Genomic DNA, 27,601 nt, shown 5'->3' on the forward strand with positions numbered 1-27,601 from the left:
GCAGGCAGCCTCTTTGTAAGCCATTAGCTCCAGGCGTAATAGGTGAACGAGAAAATCTTATGCTATTCTATTTCGGGACAGACCACCGCTTGTGACGCTTGGTTTAGTCCGAACCTCAATCGCTAGATTCCACGGTTGCTGTGACCAGCATTTGCTGCCCGATAGACGAGGTGGCCTAAGTAGGCTGCGGACGCTGATATGGCATATTTGCATTCGGCCTCGCTCCTCCTTGTACTCGGCACCTACCTATTGTTTGGCGTGGCCCAGGACATCTGCAACACACACCACTGGGACCTCCAGGCGTTGCATAACTATTGCACGTTGGCTGGAAGGGCAACATACCGGTCTCCGGCTTGTACCATCTATCGCCTCTGCGACAGCGCCCCTGCAGCCTTGCCATCACTTGTGCCTGCATTATGCAACTCGGAGCGCCTCTTCCTAACCTTATGCACCGACCAACCAGAGCTGTCCGAATGCGTTAGGTGGGTCGTTGGAAGTCGTTGCCCCACTGGGACTTGACGGGATGTGCCCAAACCTTACAGGCCGCGCGTCATTCAAGGCATCCTGTTCACACAAATGTGCACATTCAGGACGAGGGCTTAGATGTATTTGGAGCGATGACCTGGCGCTTTGTGCGTGCATCGCCACTAGATGCGTGGCTATGCAAGCGTTGCAGCGCACGATTAATCTCCTGCCCCTCTTCTATTGCCTGTCTTGACTACACTCGCTTGCATCGTCAGAGATGCAATTTGTATTCTCCATCACTATCGCCCAACCGCAGATAGGTACGCCATACCCCGTCATCTCCGCTATCAAGCCCCATCCATACCCCCTCACACCTCAAACTGCAAAATTGTTCACCCCGCTCTACGCCAGTGCTGCCACGACAACAGCCCTCAAGAACTGCTACTGCTGCTACTGCCGCAACCATGATCCGTGCAAGTGCAGGTTTCGGAGACGCCTTGCTGTCGTCCCTGCACATGAAGGCTGCATAAAGCCCACAGCACTGAAGCTTTGGAGTACGCAAGCTGTGCAGAAATTCCTGGCTACCCGGTGCAGCCATGGCCTTGGCAACACCATCACCAGCGCCAGCACCATTGCCGCCACCGAGTGCGACCTCTGCACCTCACCAGAGCTGTGCGACGCATCCGATCCGCTGCGTAAGTCAGTAGAAGGAGTCCGCTGTAAGACAGATGGGGACGGGGACCCGCGTGGGCGTGGCTGGGGGGAACACTGGAAAACACTGGGATAGCCTTTCTCGGGAGTGTGGCCACGGCCGCGGCTGCGGCTGCGGCTGCCGCTAAGTTCCGTTCCGTGAGGTGTCGGAGGAGGAGGAGGAGGAGGAGGAGGCCCAGCCGCCTTTCCTGCCTGGGAAGACCAGTGCTTAGCGGCAGACCAGGGCCTTATCGCGAGATACGAAGCTCGTACGTAGCAGCAGTACGACTGGTACGATTAATAAACATTATGGATGCGGCTTTTTGCTTTCCTGATATGGCCCTCTAATTGGCGGCACTCCGCGGGTTACTCGTTGCCGCGTCCTCCCCCCAGTCACCTACACTACCCTCTGCTTGGAGGATAGCACCGCCGCGGGTTGCGAGCCATGGGCGGAGTTTTGTGCACATGACCCGCAAGCTGCGGCGCCGGCACTGTGCGTGCACCCCGGTGGATCGGCCTTGCGCACCGCCGTCGGGTTGCAGTCGTACCCGCCGCCGCCACCCGCCGACCCGTGCATCCTGAACTCAACGGACCCGTCGTGCAAGTCGTACAAGTACCCGGACAGTGCAGCGCTCGCCAACATCAACACTCTGTGCAACTCGATGCCGGACATGCCGGGATGCGCCATCGCCAGGGCATGTGCCTCGGTGAGCTGCTGAGCCACTGCCTACTGTTCTCAGAGGAGTGATCCCATGTGCGATCCCAAAGTTTTGCCAATGCCAGCTGCTGGTGTCCATTGATGAGCCATTGCGACGTCCCCTGGATGGAAACTTGGGTCCCTGGGCACGGGGGGCTGGGCAGGGATGGGCACGGAGGGGCAGGGATGGGCTCCATCACCTATTGAGGGAAAGGTTTTGTGGGGGATTGTGGGGACACTTAGCCGGCCGGCCGGAGCTAGGACTCAGAAAAACGTTCAGATGTGTACGTGTAAACCACAGAGAAGGTGGCGTATGTACAACTGTACGAACTTGCATCTCCCCTCCCCTCACTCCTCTTGACCCCCCCCCCAGGACCGGCGCCGTGTGTCGGACAAGTACTGCCGGCCCTTCGTGTTGCTGGCCACCCTGTGCCATGACATGCCGGGGATGCGGGGATGCGACAGTTACAAGCAGCTGTGCAAGATGGGCAGCGTGGTGGAGCAGTGTGTGGTAGAGGGACCTGTACCGCGGTGGGTGGTGGGCCGGGGGTGTGGGATGGGGGCGTGGGGGAGGGATGGGGGTGGGGGGGAGGGATGGGGGTGGGGGGGAGGGATGGGGGAGAACCGCCTTGTGTTGTGATGTCTGGCGTCTGTCGTGTCGTCTCCTGCGTCCGTCCTGTCGCATAGGGGGCCCAGTGGAGGGGGGCTACGGAGGGCCCCAGCGGCAACACGGCCCCTTCAGCGCCATCTTGCCCGCCCACCCAGTGCTTACCACAAGCTAAGACTCTAGATCAGACACCGCTCACACACCCTCCGCCCCCTTGCCGTCCACCGGGCATGTGAAGCCTTCACCTCCAGGCCGTCCATACCACAATCACCCCGCAGGCTCAAACCCGCTTCCCGCCGAACCTACCTCAAAACCTACTCACCCACCCATCAACCTCTCCGGACTCGCTCAGTAAAACCCCACTCCGCATAAACCCTAGGACCAGCTCCCGCCTTCACCACCTGTATTGCCTTAACGCGCCCGCCGCTGCCCCCCCTCGAGCACCCACCTCAGGGCGCCAACCACGTCCCAGGCCCGCAAAGCCGTGTTCGGTGCGTGTGCTGATCACCCCATGTCGGGCTGCGCCAACTGCACTTCCATGGACTGTCCGGACCCCCTGGCCTCTCTGGCTGCCATTTGCCACGAGATGCCCGACATGGCGGCATGTGCGGGCTTCTGGGCCTTTTGCGAGGCGGCCGGACAGCAAGACGTGGCGGAGTGGTGCAGCGAGGATGATGATAAGTACGTAGAGCTGGGCTGGGGGCGCTTGTGGGGGGAAGGATGTGTGGGGTGGGGGTGTGGTAGGGGGTTACCTGTGTTTTGGGTGGTGGGTAAGGAGGGGTTGGAGGTGCGGTGGAGTATGTGTGGGCTTGGGCCGCTGCTTGGGAGTGGTGTTGGTAAGGCGGGGTGAGTCTAGGGAGGGCTGGGGGGTTGGAGAGATGGTTTTGTGCAGCTAGCTGTGGGGCCGCGGGCATTGGGGGCTTCCACAATTGCGAGCGACTGGGGACCTGGCGTGGCGGGCGCCTGGGATCCCTTAGAAGGTGCTCGTTTGCGGCTGATGAAGGGCTGATGTGTAGCTGGCTAGTGTGGTGTGATGTAGTGTAGTTTAGTCCTGACTTGAGTGAGAATGAAAGCAATGAATCTTAACATGCACAGACATGCCGCCTGGTGAGTCATCCTGTGCTCGCCCACATGGTAGGAACAGGCTGCAGTACATCCCTCGTAGCTCTCTCCCCCCCCACTCCACTACTTGCCGTCTGTTACTGCCGGCCGCCGGTGCACGAATGGCTGGGTTATTCCCCCTCCTGGACCCCTCCTGGGCCCCGTGTTCCCCCTGACCTGTCCAACCCTCTCCCCTACTTGCATATAATCCCCGTCCCCCATTTGCCAGTGGTTCGTCTTACCCCCATTTGCCCGCCTGCCCGGCTGTGCAGGTACCTGCCCGCCATGCTGATGTACTTCCATCAGCGCACGCAGGAGCTGCTGCTGTGGAAGGAGTGGAGGCCCAGGACGAAAGGTATGCGACCTCCACACAGGGGGGCTCAGCGAAGAGGGGGGAAAGAGAGGGGGGGAGGACTGCTGGGGTAGGGTGGCCTCCTAGGGTAGCTAGGTAACTGGGCAGTTGCAAGTATTTTTTCATATGATACCCCCCCGCCGCGGCGCAACCCGTATCAACCCCCCGCACAGACAGACGCCATAGTTCTCTTCTCTGTTCCCGACCACCACCGCCCCTTGGCCCGTTGCTGCTGTCGCTTTTGCAGGCCAGTACGTAGGCAGTGTGTTGGCTATCGTGGCCATGGGTGTGGTGGCCACGGGCCTCAAGACCGCCAAGGGCGCACTGACACTGCAATGGAACCACCAGAGGGCACTCAGAGGGGTGGAGCCCAAGGTCATCAGTGTGTGGGTGCCACGAAGCGGGCAGGGGACGGAGATACTGGCCAAGGCGGCCATCACAGGTGGGGCGTGCCCTGCACTGCCAACCCCGTATACGCTAACCGCGTGATGGTTCCCGGGCGATGATGTCCGAGGGGTTGTCGGTGGTTTTGGAAGAAGCGTGCGGGCGGGCTGGGGTGTCACTGTGCGGATGCTCTTTGCCTGGTGGGTTCGGGCCTGGGCCTGGATCGGGGTTAGGGATGGTGGGGACTTGGGGCTTCCTGGTCGCTGGTTGCCTCGTTATCAAACAGGGCCCTGGTAGCCCCTTTCTTGGTTGTAGGGGTTTTAGCTGATTTTCCCACCCCGACCCACCCGGACCGTCGGTCCACGATTTGCACCAATATCGTAACCCTCGCCCTAACCCCGCCCCGCATCCTCCTTCCCAACACTCTCACCCCGCCTGCGGCCCCCTCAGGCATCAGCCTAACACTCGACTACTTCAATATGCTCATCGCAATGACGTTCAATGTGGGTTTCTTCTGCGCCGTCATCGCGGGGTACATCATTGGCACGTTGCTGTTCAGCCACGTATTGGAGAACTACGCCGCCATCCTGCACCAGCGCCGTCGAGACGCGGACGCGGCGCTGAAGCGGCGAGCTCCGTCGCAGGGCAGGGTGGCGATGGCGAACGGCAATGGCAGCAACGGCGCCGGCGTGGCCCTGCAGGCCAATGGTAACGTTGTGGTGGCCCCGCTGGCCGGATCAGCCGCGGCTGGGGCTGTGGTGGCACTCGGAAGTCATGTTACTTCGGACGAGGATGAAGGGGAGGAGAAGCTGCTGCTGGTCCTCGAGGGCGAGGGCGAGTGCAACTGTGTTCATAGCGCGTAGCAGTGAGCGAGAGGCGGTGAAACCGTACCGGCTAGGAGCGAGAGCGAGGCGATTATCGGGCTGCAGATGTTCCCAACGACTGCGTGGCGCAGTGACGGCTACACGGGGGGCAATCTGTAGTGACCTGCAAATCTGTGGTGGTGGCCGGGCAGGAGGTAGTGAGATATGGACGGCATAGGGAAAGTGCAACCACTGATACAAATGGGCAAATTTAATCTACCGCAGCGGTGCATGAGGCGGTAGTGGACAGTGCGTTAAGTAAAGTGGACACCACGTGGAATGGGGAATGGAGAACGGATGAGTCGCCATCGAACGCCATCCAGGCACCCGGGTGTGTTGCCGCCACACGTCAGTGCTCCACGATGTCCCACTGATGCCAATCGAGACAGGAATAGTCTGTATGTGTGTGTATATACTATAAAGAGGGAAGGACGTTTGGCTTCGTTTGACCGCCTTCCAATGTTTTGCAGGGTTTATAAGTGTTTTCCTGAAGGCCCTGTCGGGCGGTTGTGACTGTGGTGCGGACGTAAAAGTCGCGTGTTGCCGCCACTGGGTGGGTTTTCCTGAGCTGCTGCATGGATTTGTCCTGCGTGGAATGTCCTTGAGTTCGTGGGACGCTGTGATATACACACATGTTATGTGTTTTTGTTTTAAAATGGTTGTCCGGCATGTAGTCGTTGATAAGGTACGGGAAAATGCAGTGTGGGAAAATGCAGGAGTCGGTTTCCCACACTGGGAAACCGACTCCTGCATTTTCCCACGTGTCCAGGGAAGGTGTATCCCGTTGGCGTGCCGGAGGGAGGCTGGGCGTGTGTGGGAAGAGGCAAAAGAGGAGGAAGGCTATGGCTGGTAAAGTGCTAAAGGGGTCGGTGTTGCTTGGGGGGGACATGAAAGGGGCACGGGCATTGGAGTGGGCCTTACCGGGGATTGGAGGCTCTTTATTACCGAACGTATATATGAAGGTAGGTACGGAGCTAGGTGGATACATGTTGAGAACAAACACCATGAATTCAGTTCTTTTCGCGGCCTTTTTTTGCGGTCCCACAGCTGGAACTGGTTCTGCTGTGTTAATGTTGTTGTATTAGGCACCCGTTGCATCCTCGAAGCGCACCATTTCTCTAAGTCGGCATGGGTGAGGTCAACCTACATATTCGTTGTGCGTAGACGCCCTCTTTCCTTTCTTCCCTCGGTTCTTCTGTTGAGGAAGAGAGTGAGGGGAGAGTGAGGGGGAGAGCACACGATAGTCACATGACTCATCAGTTAGGCAATACACGCCATGAGCTCAACTGCCAATGGGTTGACGGGGCATTCACGCCCTCTCTCGCTCTCTTTATTTTTTGAGTCCCTGAAAAGCAACTTTCGCTTGGAAGGGGGCAGTAAGGCCAGGACAGGAGGACACACGTCTCCTGTACTTTGTTCAGATGTTCCGGCGCTTGGAGGCGCCAGTTGGTGGGTCTTTGAGGCGCAGGTTCAATGTTTGGTTGCCAATTGTGAGGGGAAAAAACAGAGATCGAAAGTAACCTGTGATGATTGTCATGTGGGCGAGCACTGCCAAGCTGGTGGGTAGGTATGCAGTCCCTAATGCTTGAGGAGTGAAAAGCCATGAAGGCATCTGGACAGGGCCTTTCAGGGGTTGCTCCTGGGATATACATACAGACCAGCATGTGTCCTGCGAAGTCGCACGATGGCCCACAGGTTCAATCTTTGCTTTTGGCTACTTCCAGTTTATAAGTCTCGACAGTCTTTCGCTGGCAAGCAGCTCTTGAAGACGTTCATGTCATCATGCTTCTGTACAGCAACACCAGGACCGGGGGGTTTTCCGAGTGGGCCGCAGCAGCTGCAGATGGCCATGTGGGCAGACGGGACGATGGAAGGCAAAGCACGGAAGATGTAAAGGCAAGTGCTGCCTGCTGTACGAAATTGTATTAAAGTAGGGCAGAACATGAATAAATAATACACTGGCTAGGCAAGGTGTAGTATCCTGGGTATCACGGGATCTGACATCCGCCGATCGGTTCTTTTTCTGAAAAGGACGTGATACAACACAAGGCAAGACATAAGGGACATCGTGCACAACAGTCAAGCGAACACGGTGCATGTACCGGACGAATTTTCGACTACTCCACACCAGATGCCGATTTTCCTTTTGCCCAAAGGGCACCAAACGGCGTGTGACTTAGCCAACTGCTGCTCGGGAACCTTACATGCATCAGCCGCCGTAACAACAGTGGTTCTGAACTGATCATATCACCCCTGCTGACCGCATAACCAAACACTGTCAGTGACCTCTAGACGGTAGACTGACTGCTACGGCTGCTGCTACATACAACACTTCGTGGGGGAAAAAAAAGACCCCAAAAACTTGATGCTTTCACCAACTCCGCGCGCGCCAATACACGCCTGCTCCTTCAATACAAAGACGAAGAGAAAATCGTCTGGGGTCTAGAGAAGCAAGTATTCAAGCGCCAAGGCGAGTGGGGCCCCGGACATTGGAAAAACCTGATGGGGAAGGCAAAAGGACGTCACTAGCAGCTTCATCAGCCGAGCTTCATTAGCACCGCGCATACAGCCCTAGAGGTCCCTGTGGTGGAAGGGCTCCTGTACCAAAAGAAAGGAAAGACCGCCCCACGTAGCATAAGACGAAAGATACTTAACGATTAAGAGGCGGGCATCGCAATCCACCCAAGGCGCAACGCGCGCAGCATTTACTTCCCCACCCCAACCCAGTAAGAAGGTAAAATAGAACAAGAAGCAACCGCACCGCTGGAGCCACAGAGTCGCTCGCCACCTGTGCCCTCTCCCTCAGTCGCGCGCGTGCTAACCTTCGCACACACACACATCCTGTTTTGCGTCCCCAATCCAATACGATACACGCTCAAGCAGGGTGTCCATGGTTGTGCAGCAAGTGAGGTACCCCACCACTACCTGGACCTAGCAGAAATCTCGGAGGCATGACAACTCACATCATCATCGGAGTACATCATCAATTAAAAAACACAAATCCAAGAGCCTCCCATCGGCTGCGTCACGCGCCTTCCGGCGGCAGCACCGCCCACCGCACGCACCTCGCCGGTCATCCTGTCATCCTGTACATATGTGCAAGAAATTCTGTGTGTGTGTGTCGTTAAGTACGTGAAACACCGCGGAACACCAAACCTCAAGTTGACGGTAAGCTAGGCTGAGCTGACCCAGCTTTAGCACTGCCTCACTGCCTGAAGCGAGCCCAGCGGAGTGGAGGGGATATATACATACTGACATACCGACATACAGGTGCCAGGGCCTTGAACCCCGCCCTTGACGATCTCCTCCCTGGCATGCGCTGCGTTGGCGCGCTCATGCCAGCGGCAGAACCGTCAGCCTCGCAGCTGGTGCAACGCAGCTCAGCAGCATTCTAATGTTGGCCTCATGCAGCACGTTGGACCCCGGTCGTTCCGCCAGGACCACCTCATGGATCTGGACCACCACAGCAACGAGGGATGACAGCGGCAACCAGGAGGAGGAGGAGCGACGGGACAAAGAGGTGACGAAAGAGAAGGGCGCAGAGTTTATTTGGCGGGGCAAAGGGGAAGGCGATAAGCTCCCGGCGGACATCCGCCTTTTTGACCAAACCAAACACCATCACAACAACAACAACATCATGGCCAGCGGGACCGTCAGTGAGCTGCCCTTTCGCATATTATTCTATTATGCGGTGTAGTGGCAGAAGTGGAAGCGGCAATACGAAGCGCTGCAAGAGTTGTTCCTAGGTAAGGTAAGCAGCACCGCCGGATGGTGGAGCAGCACCAGGAGGGCTGGCTGGCGGGACTTCCCCACCGCGCTGCACATGCGGACGCCGCCTACCCGGCTACCTACCACACCCGTAGGCTGTAACACACACCCACACCAGCTCAGCAACAACCCAGGGGCGCTAGTGGCCAACACGGAGAGCTGCGGATCTGCAAAACCCCCACAAGGTTTTCCAAACCTCTCCTCCCGGGAACCTGATACAGCTTGGCACCTAGCGGCCATGTGGTGGCGCTGCAAGAGCCATAGTCCTGGCCCGCGACCACGCCAGTGTACGGCAAGTCGGAAACGCCGCTGCTTTGTAGTACGGCTGTCGTACCTGATCGTATGAGGGTAACCCGAGGTGCGTGACGGCGTCCACCACGGCGCTGTGGAAGGGCGACAGGGAAGGGTTGTACGCCGCGCTCTCTATGTAGCCCCCGGAGAAGACCTGGCCGCTTCTCGTCACCACAGCGGCGCCCGAATGGCATTTGGTGTAGGGTGCGTAGCACTGCATGGAGGGTTTGGAGGGTTTGGAGGGTGGAGGGTTTGGAGGGTTTGGAGGGCGCCGACACAGTAGCCGCGCGTCATGCATGAAAATGGCATGAAATCCGAGTGAGTTATGCAACTGCGGGTTACGGAGACGGAAATCGAGAACCCCACCAGGGAGGCCGCACATGCCCTGCCCTGCATGCTCCTACAGTTCTACTTCGCCACACACGTGTGGCAACCCTAACCGCGGTCGCGTTTGATTCCACACACCAATAACTGAGCTGTCCCTGTCTTGCAAGCCCGTTACTATTGTACTCGTCTACTCGTGTTCAAGCCCTCAGACGCCTCCGACCCTCACGACCCTCTTACCTGGCGCGCCTCCGACAGAGCTAGGGCGGCCGCCCGCTGGAACTCCTGCTCGCCCGCCCGCTCCGCCACCTCCGCCAGCGCGTCCTGGTGCCACACCGCGGAATTGCTCTGACGCTCCAGCAGCAGAGGAAACGGCTCAACCTGCGGCCACCAACAGACCAACACACGCTGTAACCGACCAGCGTGGACAATGACCGGCACGCTCTGCGAGCGAGACTCCCAGTGGGGGGAAGGTAGGGAGGAAGGAAGGGAGGCAGGCAGCCTAATGCAACACATCGCCATTATATATATAATATATATAGTACATGGCCCCTAATCAGGCTTCGACGGGCACCCCCGCATTCGTGCAGAACTTCTGCAACATGTAACTAAGGCCACCGCCAGAGGGTGGCGTTTCGCTGCAAATACGAGGACCCCGCGTGGGCCCTACGAGCCACGGAGAACAGTCAGTTCGCTTCTCGTGGCTTGGCTCCGCCGCACACCCGCACGCACATACATACACACATATATACATACACGTGCGTGGCCGAACAGGTCAAGGACCCCCCCCCCCCCCGAGCAAGCGCTGTTGCTAACCTGCAAGTCCGAGGGTCCGAAGCGCTCCGGCAGCAGGTCCGCCAGGAACTTGGGTTGAGTGTCGCGACCGAAGATGTATTCCAACGCGTCCTGAGAACGACAATAGGGCCCGCGGTAGCGCGACGTGAAGGTGACCTCCCTGGGTGGCTTGGATGGCTTTAAAACACAGTCGGACGGTCGGTCGGTCGGTCGAGATGGGCAAACAAAAGACCAAACTGCCTGCGCGTGTGCGTGCTATTGTCTGCGGACATCCCTTCATGTCGTTCATTTACGTGGAGGGGAGCCGGAGGGCTCTATGTAGCCCAGATTTTTCTTCAACTCAAGAGGGATGCGGCGCGTAGTGCTGTCGTACTGAAAACCCACGTATACGGTGCCGTACATACCCCACGGACACTACCCCGCGCAAGCAGAGCAATGGGCGCATTGGACGGGGCGCGGCGTCACGACAGAACAATGGCGTAAGGAGGAGGAGGAGGAGGAGGATGCATGGGGGCCCGCAGAATGCGTGGCGTCTGCCGTCCTAGCGGCCCCTGTTTCAACAATCTTGCCGTAAGGAACGTTTTCATCTCCCTTAACAACGATCCCTTGTATCTTTGTTGTTTCCTCTCCCGCCTCTCTCGGCACTTATTGGGCCCTTCCAGAGGAACACACCGCGTCCTTGATCTCCGCATAGAATTGCCTGCGGACCCCGAGGGATCCAGGTTGGGATCCAAGTTGGGATCCAGGTTGGGATCCAGGTTGGGATCCAGGGAGGGACGGAGAGTTGGAATTACACAGACGCAAAGAGCAAGGTGGGCAATCGCGCTCGAGGGGGCCGAAAGGAGCGGCAATGCCGTAAATACACAATCAGGCACCGGGACAGACATTCAACTAATGAAAACATGCCTTTGCAAGCTTGCAAAGAACATCAACAAGGCATCAAGGCTCGAGCTGGCTGCCTCACTAACCCGCAATGGGGCCCAGCAGCAGCAGCAGCAGCAGCAGCTGGGGGGGTAGGAAACCGCGGGGGGATTTCGTGGATGTGGGTCGCAATGGCAGGCGGCCACGCGGCGCCCCAAAGATAAATAGATCACCACACTGCACTGCAAGAGGAGTCACGAACGCGGCATGACGCTGCAGATTGTGGGTGCGGGGTGGGTGCGGGCTGCCTGCCACACACGGTGTGGGAGTGCGGGAGCTGACGGCTGACTAGGGAAAACTACTCCTGGCCATCCGCGGCCCCTCACCCACCTGCAGTGGCCGCACGGCGCAGCGGACACCGCCAGAGCTTGCATGGATGTCTCGCCGCTGTGCAGACAATTGACAAGAAGACACTGCTCCGCATGAATCTGGGGGTTGTCAGTTTGCGGTTGGGGTTGGTTGTCAAGTGGTTAGCGGTTAGAGGTCGTTTGTTTTACACACCGACCGGCCAGCGAGGGCGGTGCTAGCACACACCCGGAGGGGGCAGGAGGCTGGAGGCCGGCGGTCCGAAGGGTGCAGTGGGCTAGGGTCTGTGTTACAGGGTTTGTCAGTGCTGGAGGACGTGGGGCCGCTACTCCACGGATGAATCCTGTTGCGAACTCATACCCTCAATACTCGAAATACTCGGAATGCTGGCTAACGCGCCATCAGCCACGCGCATGGTTCGCCCTTTCCAGGGACCTCCCTCCGACGTGTTCCCACCCCTCACACCCCAAACCAGGGCTACAAGGCAACTGCGGGATAGGAAAGCACCGTCCTAACCAGCAGAGAAGTCAGGAGGGGGGCCGCAACGGACCGCTTGTCCCCGGACGAACACCCTCAGGTACTAGCTTACCCCTAGCTGGTGCTGTGGCTGGTGCTGTGGCTGGTGCTGTGGCTGGTGCTGTGGCTGGTGCTGTGGCTGGTGCTGTGGCTGGTGCTGTGGCTGGTGCTGTGGCTGGTGCTGTGGCTGGTGCTGTGGCTGGTGCTGTGGCTGGTGCTGTGACTGCTGTTGTGGCTGCTGTTGTGGCTGCAGATATCCCCCTTTTGGCGTCTCACCGTCGAGTCCCCCACCACACCATTCTGTTACAAGTTACAAGTTCCGCACACAAGTGTGGGTGTGTCCGTAAAAGCTGGGGGGCCCATGGACGTTATATTGGTATTGATTCCGTGTCCCGGTCCCATATTGGGATCTGGACTCCGCGCTCCTGCCGCCCCACCCGATCCCGACCCGCCACAGACCCCTCGTGCTCCTCACCGAGTTGTTCAAAGGAGCCCCGGGGAACTCGATGTTCACACCCACGTACACGCTACCGGAGCCCCCGAGCGCCACTGACCTGCATTTGGCGGAAGTGGGGAGCCAGGGGATGGGACCGGGATGGGGAGCACTTGGGCGAAAGGAAGGTAGCAGCAGCCCTTGGAGGAAGATGCACGCTTGGGTGATGAAATTGTCCGTGGCCCAGCTGCAGATGGCCTTGCTAGGGATGGCTTGCGTATGGCCACGGCCCGTACGAAGGCAATAAACGAACGCCGAAGCGCGGGTGGTTGGGGGGCAATGCGGCCTGATGGTGCTATGGTCCGTGCCGTTGCCAGTACCTAGGGGGCGCCAAGGGTAGATGGTCGTTTGCTCTTGCCCCGCTGGCCAAGAAGCCAATGGTGCATAGAAAGCACAAACGAGTAGATTCAACATGAGCAATCTTCCCTTCGCGCGCACATTAGTAGTGGTTTGCGGAGACAGTGTGCGGGCCTGGGAAATGGGGTTTGGATGAGGGCTGGGAACTAGCCATCGTCCCAAAGCCGCGCTCCAACACACCTACCCAACTCGATAACCCGATATAGGTGGCCGTGCAAGCTTTGAGGCCGGAGTAATGAGCGAAAATAGTAGCTCCTCAACGGTGTTGCCGCTGGCGTTGAGTAATTGCCGAACCTCCGCCGCTGGTATCATAAAGCGGCCCTTAAGGGGACTCATATCATCCATAGCTACCTGGGCCTCTGTAAGATATTGCTGCGTTGTCACAGGCGCGGCGCCTCTCGCTGCAGGGCGCTTGCTCACAGCATTAGTGCGCACGTGAGCTGCGTGCAGATGCATGAGGGGCCGCAAAGCCTGCATATTTTTTCGATCACGAAAAAGCGACTGTGGGTTGCTTACTAGCGTTCTGGTAGTGCAAAATCAAGCCCTAAGTAGTTGACGCACAGTGCGCCACCCAATGAAATGTCAATTCCGTAATTAAAAAATGTTTTGATACTCAATTGCGTGTCCCATCAACTGTGCGGAAGAAACGAGGGCGGAATACCAAGTACACCAACTGGACTTTGACAGCAGGGCTACCGCAAGAGGCTAGGATCCGACAGTTAGTTACCCCCAGTGATGTTGATCTTGGAATACCCAACAAGTGCAAGTACCTAACCCAAAAGGTTCGAGAAGGTTGCAGTTGCTCAACGAGCCGAACCGTTCGCCGTACCAACGAAAACGTTATCCTGGGCAGCAGTCTGGAGCCCTGCCATTGCGCTTGAGTCAATGTCGCAGCTTTTGGGATCTGGATAAAAAGCGACTATTGCAGGTTAAAAACGATCAGCTACGCCTTCCTCAGAAGGTCTGGATGTTGCGGCCGAGCGCCGCTGTGTGCGCGCAGACGGGATGCCGCAGCAAACCAAATTAATAAATTGCCAATCTGGGAGATGTGGTAGTATGGCTTGCTGCTGAGGTAGTGGCCCCTGGCGCAGCAGTGGCCACAGACGGCCGTTGAAGGCAGGAGATGGTTTGTGCAGGTTAGGCTTTCTTGTCTTTTAAATGCATTGAAAGAATGTCCCAGCCAGAACGCTCTGGTCCCAGCAGTTGGGATGTCTCTGTTATCCTTTGTCTCGGCACTGCTGTGCATCTCAAACCGAAAGGGAGCTGGCATAATGCCGGCATACGCGAGCGTGCCATAATCCAACTGTAATTAAGATAAGCGACTTATTACCATGGACGTGTACCGCAGTGCGACCCCGTGCGCTTGCATTAGCAGTGTTACTGCCAGTTTCGTCGGTGTGAATTGTAACAACTACTGCGGGAGTGCACGTCCCTTGACACACACACAGGGCCTAGAGCACTGTGGCTGTGCGGCAAGTCATTGTCGAATCTGGAGTGAAAATTTGGCGAGCTCTTGACAGCCAGAGCGCCCTGCTCGCGAGCCAGGTTAGTTTTGCTGTCGCCATTAAACGAAAGTCATTCTCGTACGGTACAGAAGTCAACGCATTATCGATGACACATATCAGTGTATATCCCAATAAAAAATTAATAACCTGAACGTACGGCACTAACGGCCGACAATCTATCTGGCTGTAAGCTATTGTCCTTGATTGGAGTTATCGCGAGTGTAAGTTTTGTTCCCAGTAATGCCCTGGGTATTCGCTTTTTAAAAGTACAAATAATTGTAGGATGCTTGAGGCTTGTTAAGGCCAGAGCTCCTATGGGAACGCTGTGCACTTATGTACAACTCCAATATCAATGTCTGTAAAGCCCTTATGGAAAGGGAGCTTGGTGGGCGCCGCCCGGGCACCGCTGTGAGTTGAGGGGATTCCGTCCGAGATGCGACGGGGGAGCAAAACTTCTCCGGGCGCCCTGGGAAATCCACCACGGCGGTGTCCTATCTATGTTTGCGCCGAAGCTTGACTCAGGAAGTTTGTTGCTGATTTTGCGGCTGGCGTTCGTCGCTACTCTGACAACCACAATTTTGTTCCGCAGACGGGCCGCTGCAGGAAGCTCTACCAATCAATCTGCCCCAGCAGCAAGGTAACTCTTACCTGAAGTGTGATGTCAATGTCCTGGGCTATATCGCGTCATACCAGTACTGCGACTTCGCGGGGACGTGCGTCACCGTTGAGTACCACCTTGGTCGCCCTGCCCGCATTACAGGTTCAACAACTGGAGGTACCTGACGCCCATATATGCCGCTTCTCCCCCTGTGGCCAGTACCTCGTAAGTCGTCGTTAGGGAAAGCGGTATCGCGTCCTGGTCGATTCGTGTATCTGCCGTACGTATCTGCCACGTATTGGCCACCACAATCACAACCAACGACCCAACCCAAATCTTGGTCCGAGGACCTTAGCTTAGCAGCTCCGCACACGGACTCTCAAAGTCGCAACCAATGGGCAAAATTACACGACAAGCTCAGAAGCCTGGTTTTACAACATCAGGACGAAGCGCACCTTTCCCAGGAAGCTCCGGAACTAGCTACAGCTACAGCTGCCCTGCCCAGCAACAGCTTCAGAGAAAGAGGCAGGCATCTCCCTATTTTCAGCCTCGTCATTGCCCACCCTACCCGACCCTCACCTCATTAATACGCCATATCTCGCGCCTCCAGGTGTGCATGGCCGCTGGCTTCACTCAGCTGGTGGTTTACCGCTTCACTGGCCCGCGGATCAGCTGGAAGCAGCAGGAGCTGAGTGCGGCGGAACTTACTGCGCGGCTGGGGGCTTTTAGCTGGTGAGTGAGCGAGTGGGGAATGAGCGAGTGAGTGAGTGGGGAATGAGCGAGTGAGTGAGCGGGTGAGTGAGTGAGTGGGGAATGAGCGAGTGAGTGAGCGAGTGAGTGAGTGGGGAATGAGCGAGTGAGTGAGTGGGGAATGAGCGAGTGAGTGAGCGGGTGAGTGAGTGAGTGGGGAATGAGCGAGTGAGTGAGCGAGTGAGTGAGTGGGGAATGAGCGAGTGAGTGAGCGAGTGAGCTAGTGAGTGAGTGAGTGGGGAGTGAGTGAGTGAGTGAGTGAGCGAGTGCGGGTGTGAGTGAGTGAGTGAGCGAGCGAGCAGGTGAGCGAGGGAGGGAGCAAGGGAGTGCATGAGTGCGGGACCGGGTAATTGTACGAGTGGGCCTGCGAGCGTGCAACTGAATTACTTGGGGTGAGATGGGGTGGATGTGGAGCTGGGTATTGTGCTTGCAGATTATTCAACTGGGAGTTCGAGTGGGTGGTTGGATAAGGTGGGGGGAAGGGCGGGGCATGTACCAGCTAAGAGTGGGCTGAGAGCAAAGGGACCCAACCGGCCAGATTCCCATACAGAGCGACGAAGAAAGCCAGTGACCTAGCCATCAGTAGACGCATAGGGCGATGTGGTAGCGGGGCAGAGCGGAACACAATTCCACGAGGCGGGGGAGGAGAGGAAGGAGGGGGAGGGGGAGGGAAGTGAACTCGTGCTGTTACAGACCCAGCGGCGCCGCATGCTCGTCTTACGTGGTCTGTTCGGTTCCGGTTGCGATGTACCCTCCTCGGGAAGTCCCCCCTGCATCACACGTGCCCCGTGCCTGGCAACACCTATACACACACCTATACACACACGTACACACACCTACACGCGGCAGTGCACACGTTCCTCCCGCAGCTTCTTCTCCCCGCTGTACCGGGTGCCGCTGGCGCCCGCTGGCGAGGTGCTGGCTCGCGATGTGGTGATGTTCATGGTGGGGGGCAGTTTGCTGCTGCTGGCCTCCCACTCGCCCATCATGCCGCCGCCTCCAGCAGCTGCGGGTGGGGGTGGGGGCCCGGGCGGCGCCTCTGCGGGGGACCCCTCTGACCCGCTGTATTCGCTGCCCTTCGCGGAGACCATCACGTTGCACCTGGTGGGGCTGGGAGGTGGGGTAGCAGGGTGGAGGGGGGGTAGGGGTAGAGGTGGGGTAGGAGCGAAAGGGGGGCTCCGTCTCGGTCGACCCGGTTGGAACGAGGACCTCCGCCAAGTTGTAATGCGGCCATGCAAAGGCGGAGTAGAGGGAAGTGAGGAATGGGGGGATGGAGAGCTTCATGGCGGGTGGGGTGTATCGACTACATGGTTGGACGCGGTCCCCCCTGCCCCTCTCTCCCCACCCTTCCTCCCCCTGGCCCGGCCTACCCCGGCCCTTCCCTCTCCACCCCCCGGGGTGTGGTCCGCAGGTCCGGCTGTCTGACGGCGTGCGGGTGGGCGGCAGCCGGCTGGAGTCCGAGCTCGTGGACCTGAGTGGCAGATCCAGCAGTGTGGGGATCTGCGTGCACGAGGACCTCATTGCGGTGCTGGCGGTAGGGAGGGGGAGGGAGGTTGTGTGAGGGAGGTGGAGGGAGGTGGAGGGAGGTGGAGATGAGGGAGGTGATGGGAGGGAGGTGGAGGGAGGGGGAGAGGAGGGAGGTGGAGGGAGGTAGGAAGGTGGAGGGGAGTGAGGTGGAGAGGAGAGGCGGCCTGGGAGGAGAGAGGGCCCGAAGGGGGCCCTGCCTGCCGGCCCCGAAGGGGGCCGGGTGCCGTCCCCGTGTGTTGGGGGAGGGGGGGCTCGCATGTTTGCCTGTCTGCTGCCGCCTTCATGGCTCATTCAGTTTGGCGCCGCGAGGTTCTCTCCTCCCCCTCCTTGCTGCTCACCTCTGCAGTTCACACACGGACCCATTACCCCGCGGCTTTACTCCGCACCCCGCATAAACCCCCCATGTACGCTCGTGTGCAGTTCCGGAGCCAGGTGATTCACCTACTTCAGGTGCTCCGGGGAGGGGAGGAGGTGGTGCCGGTGCGCAGTCTAGGGCCTTATGTGGCGGAGGATGATGAGCTGGTGCTACGTACGGCACAGGAGGCGGAGGAGAGGTGGATGCGGGCACGGAGGACGGAGCAGCGGGCGCGTCAGGAGCCCGCCTCTGTTCCCCATGCAGCGCCGCCGCTGCGTCGCAGCCACAACGGTGACTTGATCCGCGCGCCGGATACAGGCGGCGGCGTCGCCTCCACGGGGGCGGTGCAGCACACAACAGCAGCTCCTGCAGCGGGGGGGGCACCGGCCGCGGTTAGGCATAGCGGCGCAAGGCTACCGTCAGCGGAGGGAGCCCCAGAATGGCCCCTGGGCCCCATGCCGCCACTGCACCCTCGTTACAGCGGTCTGGGCGCAGCCACGAACACCCGGCGGCTGCAGGAGGCGGAGACCGGTGGGCCGGCTGGAGAGGCGCACCCGGGTGGCGGACCGCCTGGCGGAGGTTCTGTGGTGCTGACTGCAGATGTCGCCGCCGCCGCCGCCGCCGCCGACTCTGCCCCGGGTGGACTGGGCGGCGGCAGTGGACTGGGTAGCAGCGGCGGGCCCCCAGCGGGGCTAGTGCCCCCTCCTGCCGCGGTGCTTTACCCAACCCATAGGGTGGATGTGGACCCAGGCAGGGCGTCAACCGCCGCCGCTGGCCGCCCCGGTGCCGGCAACGGCGGCAGGTTGGGCCGCGCGGTGGCGGCCGCGGATTTGGCAGCAGCGGCGGTGCACCAAGCGGCTGTACGGCGCCAAGCGCGGCAGCAGCAGTATGACCAGCTTGCGGCGCAGGGTGGCCCCGGTCATCCGCCCTCCGCTCGGCGCGGGGTGCAGGGCAGGGAGCCCGGTGCGGGGCTGCAGTTCGGTGTAGGCGACCGGGTGACCGGCGGGGAGGCGGGCGGGGTGCTAGCCGGTATGCCGCCGAGCACCCTGGCGCATAACCTCCGCCACCACCACCACCACCAACACCACCACCACCACCACCACCACCACCACCAACAACAACAACAACAACAACAACGGTTCAGGACGGGGGATGCTCTGCAGCAGCAGCAGCAGCAGGTACACGTTCCGCCTCCCCGCACCAACGGAAACAACTACCCGCCCCATCATTACCATCACAACCACCAACGACAACAGCAGCAACAGCAGCAGCAGCAGGGGGCTCCGCCTGCCGCCCAGCGCCATCCTGCAGCGCCTCAGCCCCCGCATGCGCACCTGGTCCCCAATGTGGGTCAAGGCAGGGCCGCATTGCTGCTGCCGCCGGACGGCAGATCCGCACCTGCTGCCGGCGGGGCGGCAGCCGGCGGTGTCGGCGGAGTAGCTTGGGGCGGCAGTGGCGGCTGCATCACGGGCATCAAGCAGCGGTTGCTGGCGCACCTGTACCTCAACTGCCTGCGGGCGCACCCTAACAATCCTCGGCGGCAGCAGCGGGAGGCTCTGACGCTGTTTAGGCAGCTGGACACGTACCGCTCGTTGCTCATGCGCAAGGTGGGGTGGGGTAGGGTAGGGTCGACGGGGGGGTTAAAACTGAATGGGGGGTTGAAGGTTGATTGAAGCCGGGCCGGGAACGGGTGGTGAAATCAGCATGGCTATGCAAGAGGAAGCAGGGGGCCGAACTGTCGATGACGTTGAAAGCACAACACAGGTCAAAGGGAAGGGGAGGAGAGGAGGGAGAGGGGAGAGGGAGGGGTTCCCTCCTTGGAGTAGCGCGGGTGTACGGCCGGCTTGCGGTGACGCCTCCGTGTATCTTGAAGGCGCAGAGGCACGATAAGCTGGTGGGGTTGTGGAAGTGGAGTATGAGACATGCAGGCAGGCGGTCGGGCCGGCAACAACAGGGGGGGTGACGCGGGGTTGCGATACCGCGCAACACGGAACGCGCACCATAGCAGGCGAGGGGGGCTAGCTCCCCCAGCCCCCCCAGCACCCTTTCCAGGACAGAACAGGACAGTGCGGTCCGGATTTATCCTTGCTAGCATCACAGCGTTTTGCACCATAGGGCCCCTTCCCGCAATCACCCTACTTCCCCCCAACCCCTAATGAGTCATGTGACGGTTGACGGGGAGTTGTACGGAGTTCTTTTCTTCTGCCTCTGCAGTTCTGATTTCCCCATCTCCAGTCCCGTGTCCCCTCTGTCTGGACCCCTCTCGCTCCCCCTCTGGCACTCGGCTTCTCCGCCCCTTCGCACACCTGAACTTCAGGTCTACATTCTGGACCGTAGTCGACTGCTCATCGACATGCGCAAACCCGTCAGCGCTGACTTAGGGTTGTCGGCCTTTGGCGCCGGCTCCCTGGCCTCCGCTCCCCCCGGTGGCGGACCTGGTCTGCCGCCCTCGCAGTACTTTCTGCTGTTCGACCTGCAGGCCGCCCGAGTGGTCAGCTTCGAAGCCAGTGAGTTCTTCCCCCGCCACCTCCACCTCCACCTCCACCTCCTTCCCCCCCGGGGGGTAGGGCTGGGGCCCGTCAGGGAAGGGGCAGGTGGGGGAACGGGAGGGCTTACTAACGGGTTTGCGGACGCGAGTGGCGACGGGCGAGGGAGATTGCGCGGGTAAGGGAGTTGAAGAGCAAGGTCAAAAACATCAGAAGGGTATAGAGTACGAGTATGGGACATGTAAAGGGGTTAGGAAGGGGGGGTAGAGTAACGAGGTGGCGGGAGGTACCGGGCTGTGGGCCCCAGGCGTGTCAACTGAAGGGATTAAAAGTCGATCCGTCTGCATCCCCCTGGTAGGGTCGCGGGCGGTAGAGCCTGTTGCTGTACTGCCGCCTGGCTGACGGGTTGCCTGGCCACGTGGACTGATTGCAGGTCCCGGGGACGAGCTGATCGAGTCGTACATGCGGGAAGCCACGTCAGGCGCGGTGGAGCCCTGGGCGGAGTCGTTGCCTCTTTGGGACAGGTGGGATGCGGACTGTGTGTGTATGTGTGTGTGGGGGGGGAGGGGGGATTGTAAGGACACAGAAAGGACGGAACACGCGGCTATCGGGACGGGGCCCTGGAGTGGCCGATAGGAGAAAGGGGACGAGGGGAGCTGCGAACGGCAGAGAGGCGATAGACGACGGACGACGGAGAGAGCCAACATGGGCTGCCACTACTATTAGTCGGCATCGGCAGTGTCGAAAACCTCGGCATTTTGTGTGTAAAAGGGGGGGGGGCCCGAGTTAGGGGAGCCCTCTAAATCGGAGGGACTCGCCGGACTCACTGCGCCGCATGCTGCTGCAGGCGGAAGGTAGGAAAGGCTTCAAGAATTACCGCGTAAAGCTTATGGCTGATTCCCATCCTCCTTAGCCGCCACGGCAGAGACTGAAGGCCATTAGGAACGAACACTAAACGACGGCGGCTGACCCTGCTCAGGGAGGCAAGTGGCAACAGGGTAAAATGTATAACCTCCTCCGGCATTAACCGTTGTGTGTCCGTGCAGATATGTGTACGATAATGTTGTGACGGCGGCGCGCAACAAGCTGCGAGTTGGTGCTGGCGGCGGCGGTGGTAGTGGCGGCCCCGGCGGCACCTCCGCTGGCGCAAGGGCTTCGGGACTCGCCATCGGCGGCGGTATCGGCGGTGTGGAGGCCGCAGCGCTCGGCGTGCTGCCAGTCGCCCCCAGCAGTGCTGCCTCAGCCGTTGCGGAGCGGGCAAACTGCGCAGGCAAGCTCATGCAGCTGCTCCCTCCCGTCAGCGGCAGCTACACCCTCAGCAGCAGCCCTTATCTGGATACCTTGCTTTTCAACTACGATGAACGCGTGGTTTCGCCGTACATTCGTACACGGTCATGCCTGGAGCAGCCCGTGTTTTTCCGGCTCCGGAACCGTCCAGATCGCGCCATGTTTCGGTTGGATCCGGGGCCGTACGAAGCCATGGTGGTACGCGACAGGCGCCTCACGCGCAACGTGACTCACTTGATCCATCCCGATGTTCCTTTCGCAATGGCGGTGTTTGGCGTCTTTCAACAGAGCACACTGAACATTAATTTTAGGATATAGGTGGGGTGTGCGCACGAACGTGGCTTGGGCTGTGAGCTTGGGAGGGTGGGGTTGGCGCGGAGCAGGGGGGTCTAGTGGCGACCTGGTGGATCCTTAGAGCGAGCACTTACTTATTTAGGGCAGCGTATCTAACTCCGGAGAGGTGGTTGCTCCGTACGACATGACCCCGTACAAGACTTCACGGTGTGTGTATATAGACACCATTTCCAAGGCTTGGCGTGACGATGCATCGGTTTTATTATTATAGAAACATAGGATCGTGCTGGCCGTACTTTGTGCTGAACAACTAGCACACACATGCTAAGCTGCGTCAGTAGCAGGAAGAGATGTCTGTGCACACACTGGAAACTTGTTGTCCCTGCGCGCTTGCATAGGATGCTCTCTCCTTTAGCAGTCTCTCCGGATAGATAGGTGTAGGAACCGTTATCAGGGGGGTTACCCACACAGGTAGGTGTTGTATTGGACTGCTGTAGGGCTTTATTTCCGACGTGCCCTGTACGGCCTTGTACCTGTATAAGCGAAGAGCTCCCCGATGCGATCTTTTCTGTGATTCGTCTTCCTGGGGAAATAGCCGCCGGGGATGACAAAATGAGAGGAGTGATTCCGGAGGCAGGGCCGCCTTAAATTTTCCCACAACCTTGAGTACCCAGGCTCTCACAGCGGGGCAACGAACCTTGGTACACAGCGCACCCGGGGCAGCGGGGCTGTGCCCACACTCGTAGCGAGGCGCCTATGCCGGGGTCATGCCCAGAGGCTCACGGCCCGCCTCTCATATCCTCCGCCAGAACCCTCATTTACCTCACAGCACCACCCGTACCGATCCAATGGGTTACAATTGACGACAACTTTCTCGCACACGCTTTTCTGGCGTCATAGACTGATGACGCACTAGGGTTGCAAACTTGCGGTTGTACGACCCAAGAAAGCGGTGAAGTAGCTGGTCCTTGAAGCAAGCTGGCTGTTGGGGCAGCGACCAGAGCGGCGGAGGGCTGCTCCCGGATGAAGCAGCGGTGCAGGACGTGCAGCTGGAGACCACCACCAGCGGGGGTTGACGCGTGAGAGATGAATGTCTATGTCCCCATCTGTTGGCTGCGTTTCCCCCTCACCCCGTCACACCCTCCCGAGCCGTCGGTGCTCCCTTTCGCATTGGTAACAGCGGAGCCGGACTTTATGCAGCCCCACCACTCGCGAACTTCCACCATGTGATTGGCCGCAGTTCATCATCACGGGATACGATTCGAGCTTTGATGTTAGCGGGAACACGTCTTTCAATGCGGACCGCAAAACCCAGAGCGGGCCGCAAGGTCTAAGTTCGGGATGGATGGCACAGGAGCAGGGGAGAGTGACATGCCACGGCAAATTAGCCGTCGTTGGCCGGCAGGAACCTGTAGACGGTGATGGATCTACCGATCATAGACGTACCGGCATTCCTACTAGACATACCCTCTAAGATCTACTGGATCTACCGATCATAGACGTACCGGCATTCCTTTTAGGTTCGTAAAGGCCTTGTGGTACCGCGCCTTGCGTTTTTGCACGCAGCGGGTTGTAACACGCACATACCCCGGTATCGTACATTCCATTTGTGCAGGGCTCCTGTGCGAGCGTGAGATGCTGCACTCAACGGTTAAGCTCCTGGAATCTGTAACCCAACCTGAAAATGATGCGACGAAACAACCCCGTCCATCGAATGGCGACACCAGTCCCACCTACCACGCTACCTCAATTTCATTGGTCACGGGCACTCCCTCATCCATGCCGCGCCCCCAACGGCCATGTTGCCGCCGGCGTGATTGCCGGAATCCGGTCAGATGCCTCACAGTGGTGTGAGTGCACACGGCAAACCGACAACCCGACGCACCTCTCGACCCAGCGACTGGCAAAAACGTTCACGATGTCTTCACTCTCCTCTCATCACACTATGCATTGACGCCCCTGGAAGCGCATGCGTAGACCCCCCCCGGTTATGCCCATGCATGCATGGGCACGCATTTCCGCCCGTCAAACATTTAACGCACACCCGACGCATCTCAGCGTCAGCGTCTGGCCAACGGTGGTGCCAGCACGAGCGTGTCGCAGTCTGAGACGTATGTACCCCTAAGTATGTCACCCAAGCAGCCGCTTCGCGAGAAGCTTTACTTTTCGGTCGAATTCTCTGCTGGAGATGCGGCTGGTAGGCGTGTGAAAGGGGTTGAGCAACACCTGCACAGCGTAGAGGCGTTGAGGGAACGTTTGACACCCGAGTCACAACCCCCAGCGACTTGCTGCTGCTGCTGCTGGGCTGCCTTTACCAGGGCCCGTGCAGGACTGTCACTATCTGCAGGTCTAGCCAGGGCTTGCGCCTCTCACACCTCAAAATCCAAGCTGCTACGTCTACAATGTTGAGTGCAAATGCGTTTTGCTGCTGCCTTACGCAGTTTGCGGTGCGCAGGGATCCGCACTGCTGTTGGTGCGTTGGTACCGAGGCCCCGAGGAGGCTCCAGCGGCTCCTGCCCTTCCTAACGTGATGCATGCTGCTCCCCTCCCCTCCCCTCCCCTCCTGCTCCCCTCCCCCTCCCCTCCTGCTCCCCACCTGCTACAGTCCTACAACGGCCCCCGGAGGTGTCCACCCCCCCAGTAGGTAGTTCCGGCCCGATCTGGCAGATGCAGCAGCGTCCGGGGGATACAGTGTGCGATGTGCAAGGCGCCACCCAGTCGGCGGCCCTTAAGGGTCACACACTCCCCCGCCCGGTATGTTCACCCCTGTCTCCACTCCTATACACGCACCCGCAGGTACAGCTCGTACACTTCGTTAAAAAAGGCGCGAATGGAGTCGTCGCTGCGGCCGTCATGCAGCAGCAGGAAGCGAGTGTTGCCGGCTGTTACGAAGGCTGTCACGCTGAGGCCGTTGAACCTGTCCACTACCTGCATATATACATACCGAAATACAATTTGCGAATGCCCTATTCTTCATCCATCCATCCATCCATCCATCCATACGGAACAGTAGTACCAAGGTGGATGCAGGAGGGGTGGCGCGAGGAGAGCCCAGTTGGAGACACCTCGTGCTGTTGTGCATTCAAACGCACCAGCACCAAGACAACGTCAGCGCTATTACTGAGATGCTGGATAACGTTCAACTTCGCGGGAATACGTACATAATAAAAAAAACGCACGTGAAGCCTGCGGATCAAACGCAATGCCATAACGGAGCTTCATCGTTTCTGACCAGAGGCGAGTCCGTAGGGTCCTTCCCTTGCAAAGCCATGTGTAGCTCATCACAGCAAGAGGGTTGTTGTGGGCGCCAAGGATGGGGCCATCCGGAGGGTTAGGTGCTGACATCCCAACGCCGCGAGAAGATGCGCGCTCAGTTTAACCGTCACCGACAGACCCCCAACCCTTCAAGGCATGGCACGTACGACCTTAAGATGGGGCTCCTTGCTCATCCACATTTGCTCATCCACCGCGTCTAGTGAAGAGTGGAGGACGAACTGGTGAAGGTACTGTGTTTGTTGCTGTGGGCATGGAGACGGCGGCACACACATGTAGTGCTTAGGAGGAACCGAGGGCTGGCAGTCACTAAGGTGCCACACGATAGCTACATCAAGGTGAATTCTCGCGAACTGAAACATGTAGCGCAGTGATGGGTAGCAGCAGCGCTGCAACATCTCCTTCACAATGAAGGGGTGGCGGTGCGACCGGCACGAACTCGCTTCCCCTTGACCCTAGGGCTGGCTCCGACCCCGGCTGTACCCAGCAGTAGAGAGCAGCAACCTTACAAAGGACTTATTGCTAAAATGTATGAGGTCAAGTTTTTCCGTCTACGCGCAAGTGTCGGAGAGCCCCTTGAAAGCTTACCTCCTTAGGCCCTGCTAAATCCACTTCATATATGGGGTTATCTTCCTGACCTACAATGACGAAGGTCAGTGTTGGCGCTGACATCTCCTTATGACGCCGCGTATTCCTGCTAATGAAGCACAAGGGCCCCAGTCGGAAGGTAATTACTACATACTATATGGCGTATGCAGGTTGTGAGTCAGCAATCGCGCAACGTTTTCGACATGTCCGGCAGAAACATACGGCACGGGACTCTAACCAACCGAAAGCAAGAAGATCACCCCAAGGATGGAAAGAAGTCATTTTAAGACAAGCGTTGGAAGGAACTCTGCAAGTTTACCTCTATTGCAGCAGGCTACATTGTACTCTGCCGGAACACGACGTTTACCTAAAAAATTGCCTTCAAATATATAGCCCTACTAGTCATACCTCTGCTTTCATACTTGGTTGAGGCTTACAAATATCGGTATTGTAACAAGGAGCTGGGAGGTGCTGCAATTGGCGGCACGCCGCAGCTTCGCGGCACTTAAAAGCTAGCAAAATGATTATCCCCGTTCGCTGCTTCACCTGTGGAAAGGTGTGAAATCCCTGCTCAGCTGGTGGGAAACCTTGGCGGCTGAGTGTTGTTTGCTTCGGATACCCAGGTCATCGGCAACAAGTGGGACACGTACTTGGATTTGCTACAAGCTGGATACAGTGAACAGTAAGTTACCCTTGGAGAAGATGCCGTACATGCTGGGGGCTTGGTGGGGGCTTGGCGTGCCCACACGTATAGATAACTCTTACCCGTGCTTGCACCTGCCACAGGGAGGCTCTAGACGGCTTGGGGCTTAGCCGGTATTGCTGCCGCCGTATGCTTATGACCCACGTGGACTTGATTGAAAAGCTTCTGAATTATAATACCTTGGAGCGATCAGCACAAGCACAGCAGAGGCCTGGGCAGTAACAAGACGTAAATTCTGACGAGCATGAGGGCCACATTCATGACAGGGTGGTGGCTGTTCCAATTCTTATGGTTATGGTTGTGAATCTTCCTCTTTTGCCAGTCGACGTTCCCACAAGAGTACCTGGACAGTTCGTGCTATACACCTGATGTGGAGGCGACACATGTCGTGTGAGTTAGCATGCCCATGTCACGGGTGCACGGGAGCTCCGGGAGGTGCGGGAGCTGCGGAGCCATGTCGGTGGCACAAGCCAACGTTGCAAGTTATAAGTCCCGCACTCACGTTCGGGGGAGAAGGGGGTGAAAGAGCCTCGAGATTGTCTTGCGTGGGTTTGGATGAGGGAACCATGGCTCGCATCAGCGGTAATATACTCCACTTGTCCCTCCTGATGTGGTCGTCAGGCCATCGAGGAGTTGCAAGACATGATTGGTTGGGTTTGGGTTGGGCGTGTGGTTACCTGGACGGTTGCAGGACTTGCCACATGGGGGCCCCTTTGGCTACTTGTAAGGGAAGGCCCCATCATCGTATCCAGTCTGTCTGCTCCTGTGTGTGTAGGTCTGTACAGCTGCGCTCCAAGGAATCAACAACCGCACTGCGGTTACCCAACGCGGCAGCTCGTGTGGCCCCGGCATACAAAATGTGACGTTTCGGCCGTAGTAGGGTGGCGACGACCCTACATCACATATACCCACGCGGAAGTTTTGTGCAGTACAAGTGCAACACTGTCCAAACCCAGCTAGATGTTGTATATCCAACACTGATATCCTGCACTGATCCAGTCAGCAAAGAATGTTGGCTTTTGCCTTGCGTGGCCCGCGAGTACTTAGTATGACTGTGCGGGTATGCCAGCAAGTCACAGCGATGTGATTGTGGTGATAGCATAACTCGTTACTGAGGTAGCTTATGGTAATTAGTTGCTAGTAACCCTTGCCGTTAAAAGACATGAGCCGTACGCCCCAACTGCTTTGTATTGCATCTCCAGGTCAGTAAGGAACCTTTAACGTTTTTTGACATGACATATTTCTTTGTGCCGGCATGTTACAGTAACGAAAGGCTGTACGTATAGTAGTGACGGCTTAAAGATT

At 58.4% G+C, this 27,601-nt stretch overlaps 5 protein-coding genes across 5 annotated transcripts; 3 read left to right on the forward strand and 2 right to left on the reverse strand.

Moving 5' to 3' along the window:
* Window positions 1-198: 198 nt before the first annotated feature.
* Window positions 199-5,159, forward strand: ctr1 (transmembrane copper transporter; the record flags this gene model as incomplete). The annotated part of the gene is made up of 8 exons (XM_002949066.1): window positions 199-477; window positions 944-1,160; window positions 1,549-1,862; window positions 2,226-2,383; window positions 2,913-3,140; window positions 3,833-3,915; window positions 4,160-4,354; window positions 4,747-5,159. 8 exons carry the CDS (start codon window positions 199-201, stop codon window positions 5,157-5,159), a joined length of 1,887 nt encoding a protein of 628 aa, XP_002949112.1.
* A 3,684-nt stretch (window positions 5,160-8,843) lies between these two features.
* On the reverse strand, window positions 8,844-13,665 carry cdd1 (cytidine deaminase; the record flags this gene model as incomplete). Its single annotated transcript, XM_002949199.1, has 9 exons — window positions 13,115-13,665; window positions 12,556-12,634; window positions 11,589-11,686; window positions 11,244-11,342; window positions 11,010-11,037; window positions 10,359-10,448; window positions 9,783-9,998; window positions 9,262-9,432; window positions 8,844-9,023 (listed from the first exon to the last, which is right to left on the reverse strand). The coding sequence occupies exons 1-9, from the start codon at window positions 13,405-13,407 to the stop codon at window positions 8,844-8,846; spliced, it is 1,254 nt and encodes a 417-aa protein (XP_002949245.1). The 5' UTR covers window positions 13,408-13,665.
* A 1,103-nt stretch (window positions 13,666-14,768) lies between these two features.
* VOLCADRAFT_89496 (uncharacterized protein) lies at window positions 14,769-21,756 on the forward strand (the record flags this gene model as incomplete). Its single annotated transcript, XM_002949067.1, has 11 exons — window positions 14,769-14,843; window positions 15,196-15,258; window positions 15,644-15,765; window positions 16,653-16,887; window positions 17,195-17,317; window positions 17,731-18,694; window positions 18,977-19,272; window positions 19,983-20,172; window positions 20,233-20,259; window positions 20,585-20,675; window positions 21,198-21,756. The coding sequence occupies 11 exons, from the start codon at window positions 14,769-14,771 to the stop codon at window positions 21,754-21,756; spliced, it is 2,745 nt and encodes a 914-aa protein (XP_002949113.1).
* A 1,562-nt stretch (window positions 21,757-23,318) lies between these two features.
* Window positions 23,319-25,704, reverse strand: VOLCADRAFT_85327 (uncharacterized protein). The gene is made up of 4 exons (XM_002949200.1): window positions 25,594-25,704; window positions 25,158-25,250; window positions 24,523-24,660; window positions 23,319-23,958 (listed from the first exon to the last, which is right to left on the reverse strand). The coding sequence occupies exons 1-4, from the start codon at window positions 25,675-25,677 to the stop codon at window positions 23,863-23,865; spliced, it is 411 nt and encodes a 136-aa protein (XP_002949246.1). The 5' UTR covers window positions 25,678-25,704; the 3' UTR covers window positions 23,319-23,862.
* A 188-nt stretch (window positions 25,705-25,892) lies between these two features.
* On the forward strand, window positions 25,893-26,844 carry VOLCADRAFT_74070 (uncharacterized protein). The gene is made up of 3 exons (XM_002949068.1): window positions 25,893-26,149; window positions 26,217-26,275; window positions 26,380-26,844. The coding sequence occupies exons 1-3, from the start codon at window positions 26,114-26,116 to the stop codon at window positions 26,516-26,518; spliced, it is 234 nt and encodes a 77-aa protein (XP_002949114.1). The 5' UTR covers window positions 25,893-26,113; the 3' UTR covers window positions 26,519-26,844.
* The last annotated feature ends 757 nt before the right edge of the window (window positions 26,845-27,601 follow it).

Source organism: Volvox carteri (assembly GCF_000143455.1).
Source record: "Volvox carteri f. nagariensis unplaced genomic scaffold VOLCAscaffold_13, whole genome shotgun sequence".
NCBI lineage: Eukaryota > Viridiplantae > Chlorophyta > Chlorophyceae > Chlamydomonadales > Volvocaceae > Volvox > Volvox carteri.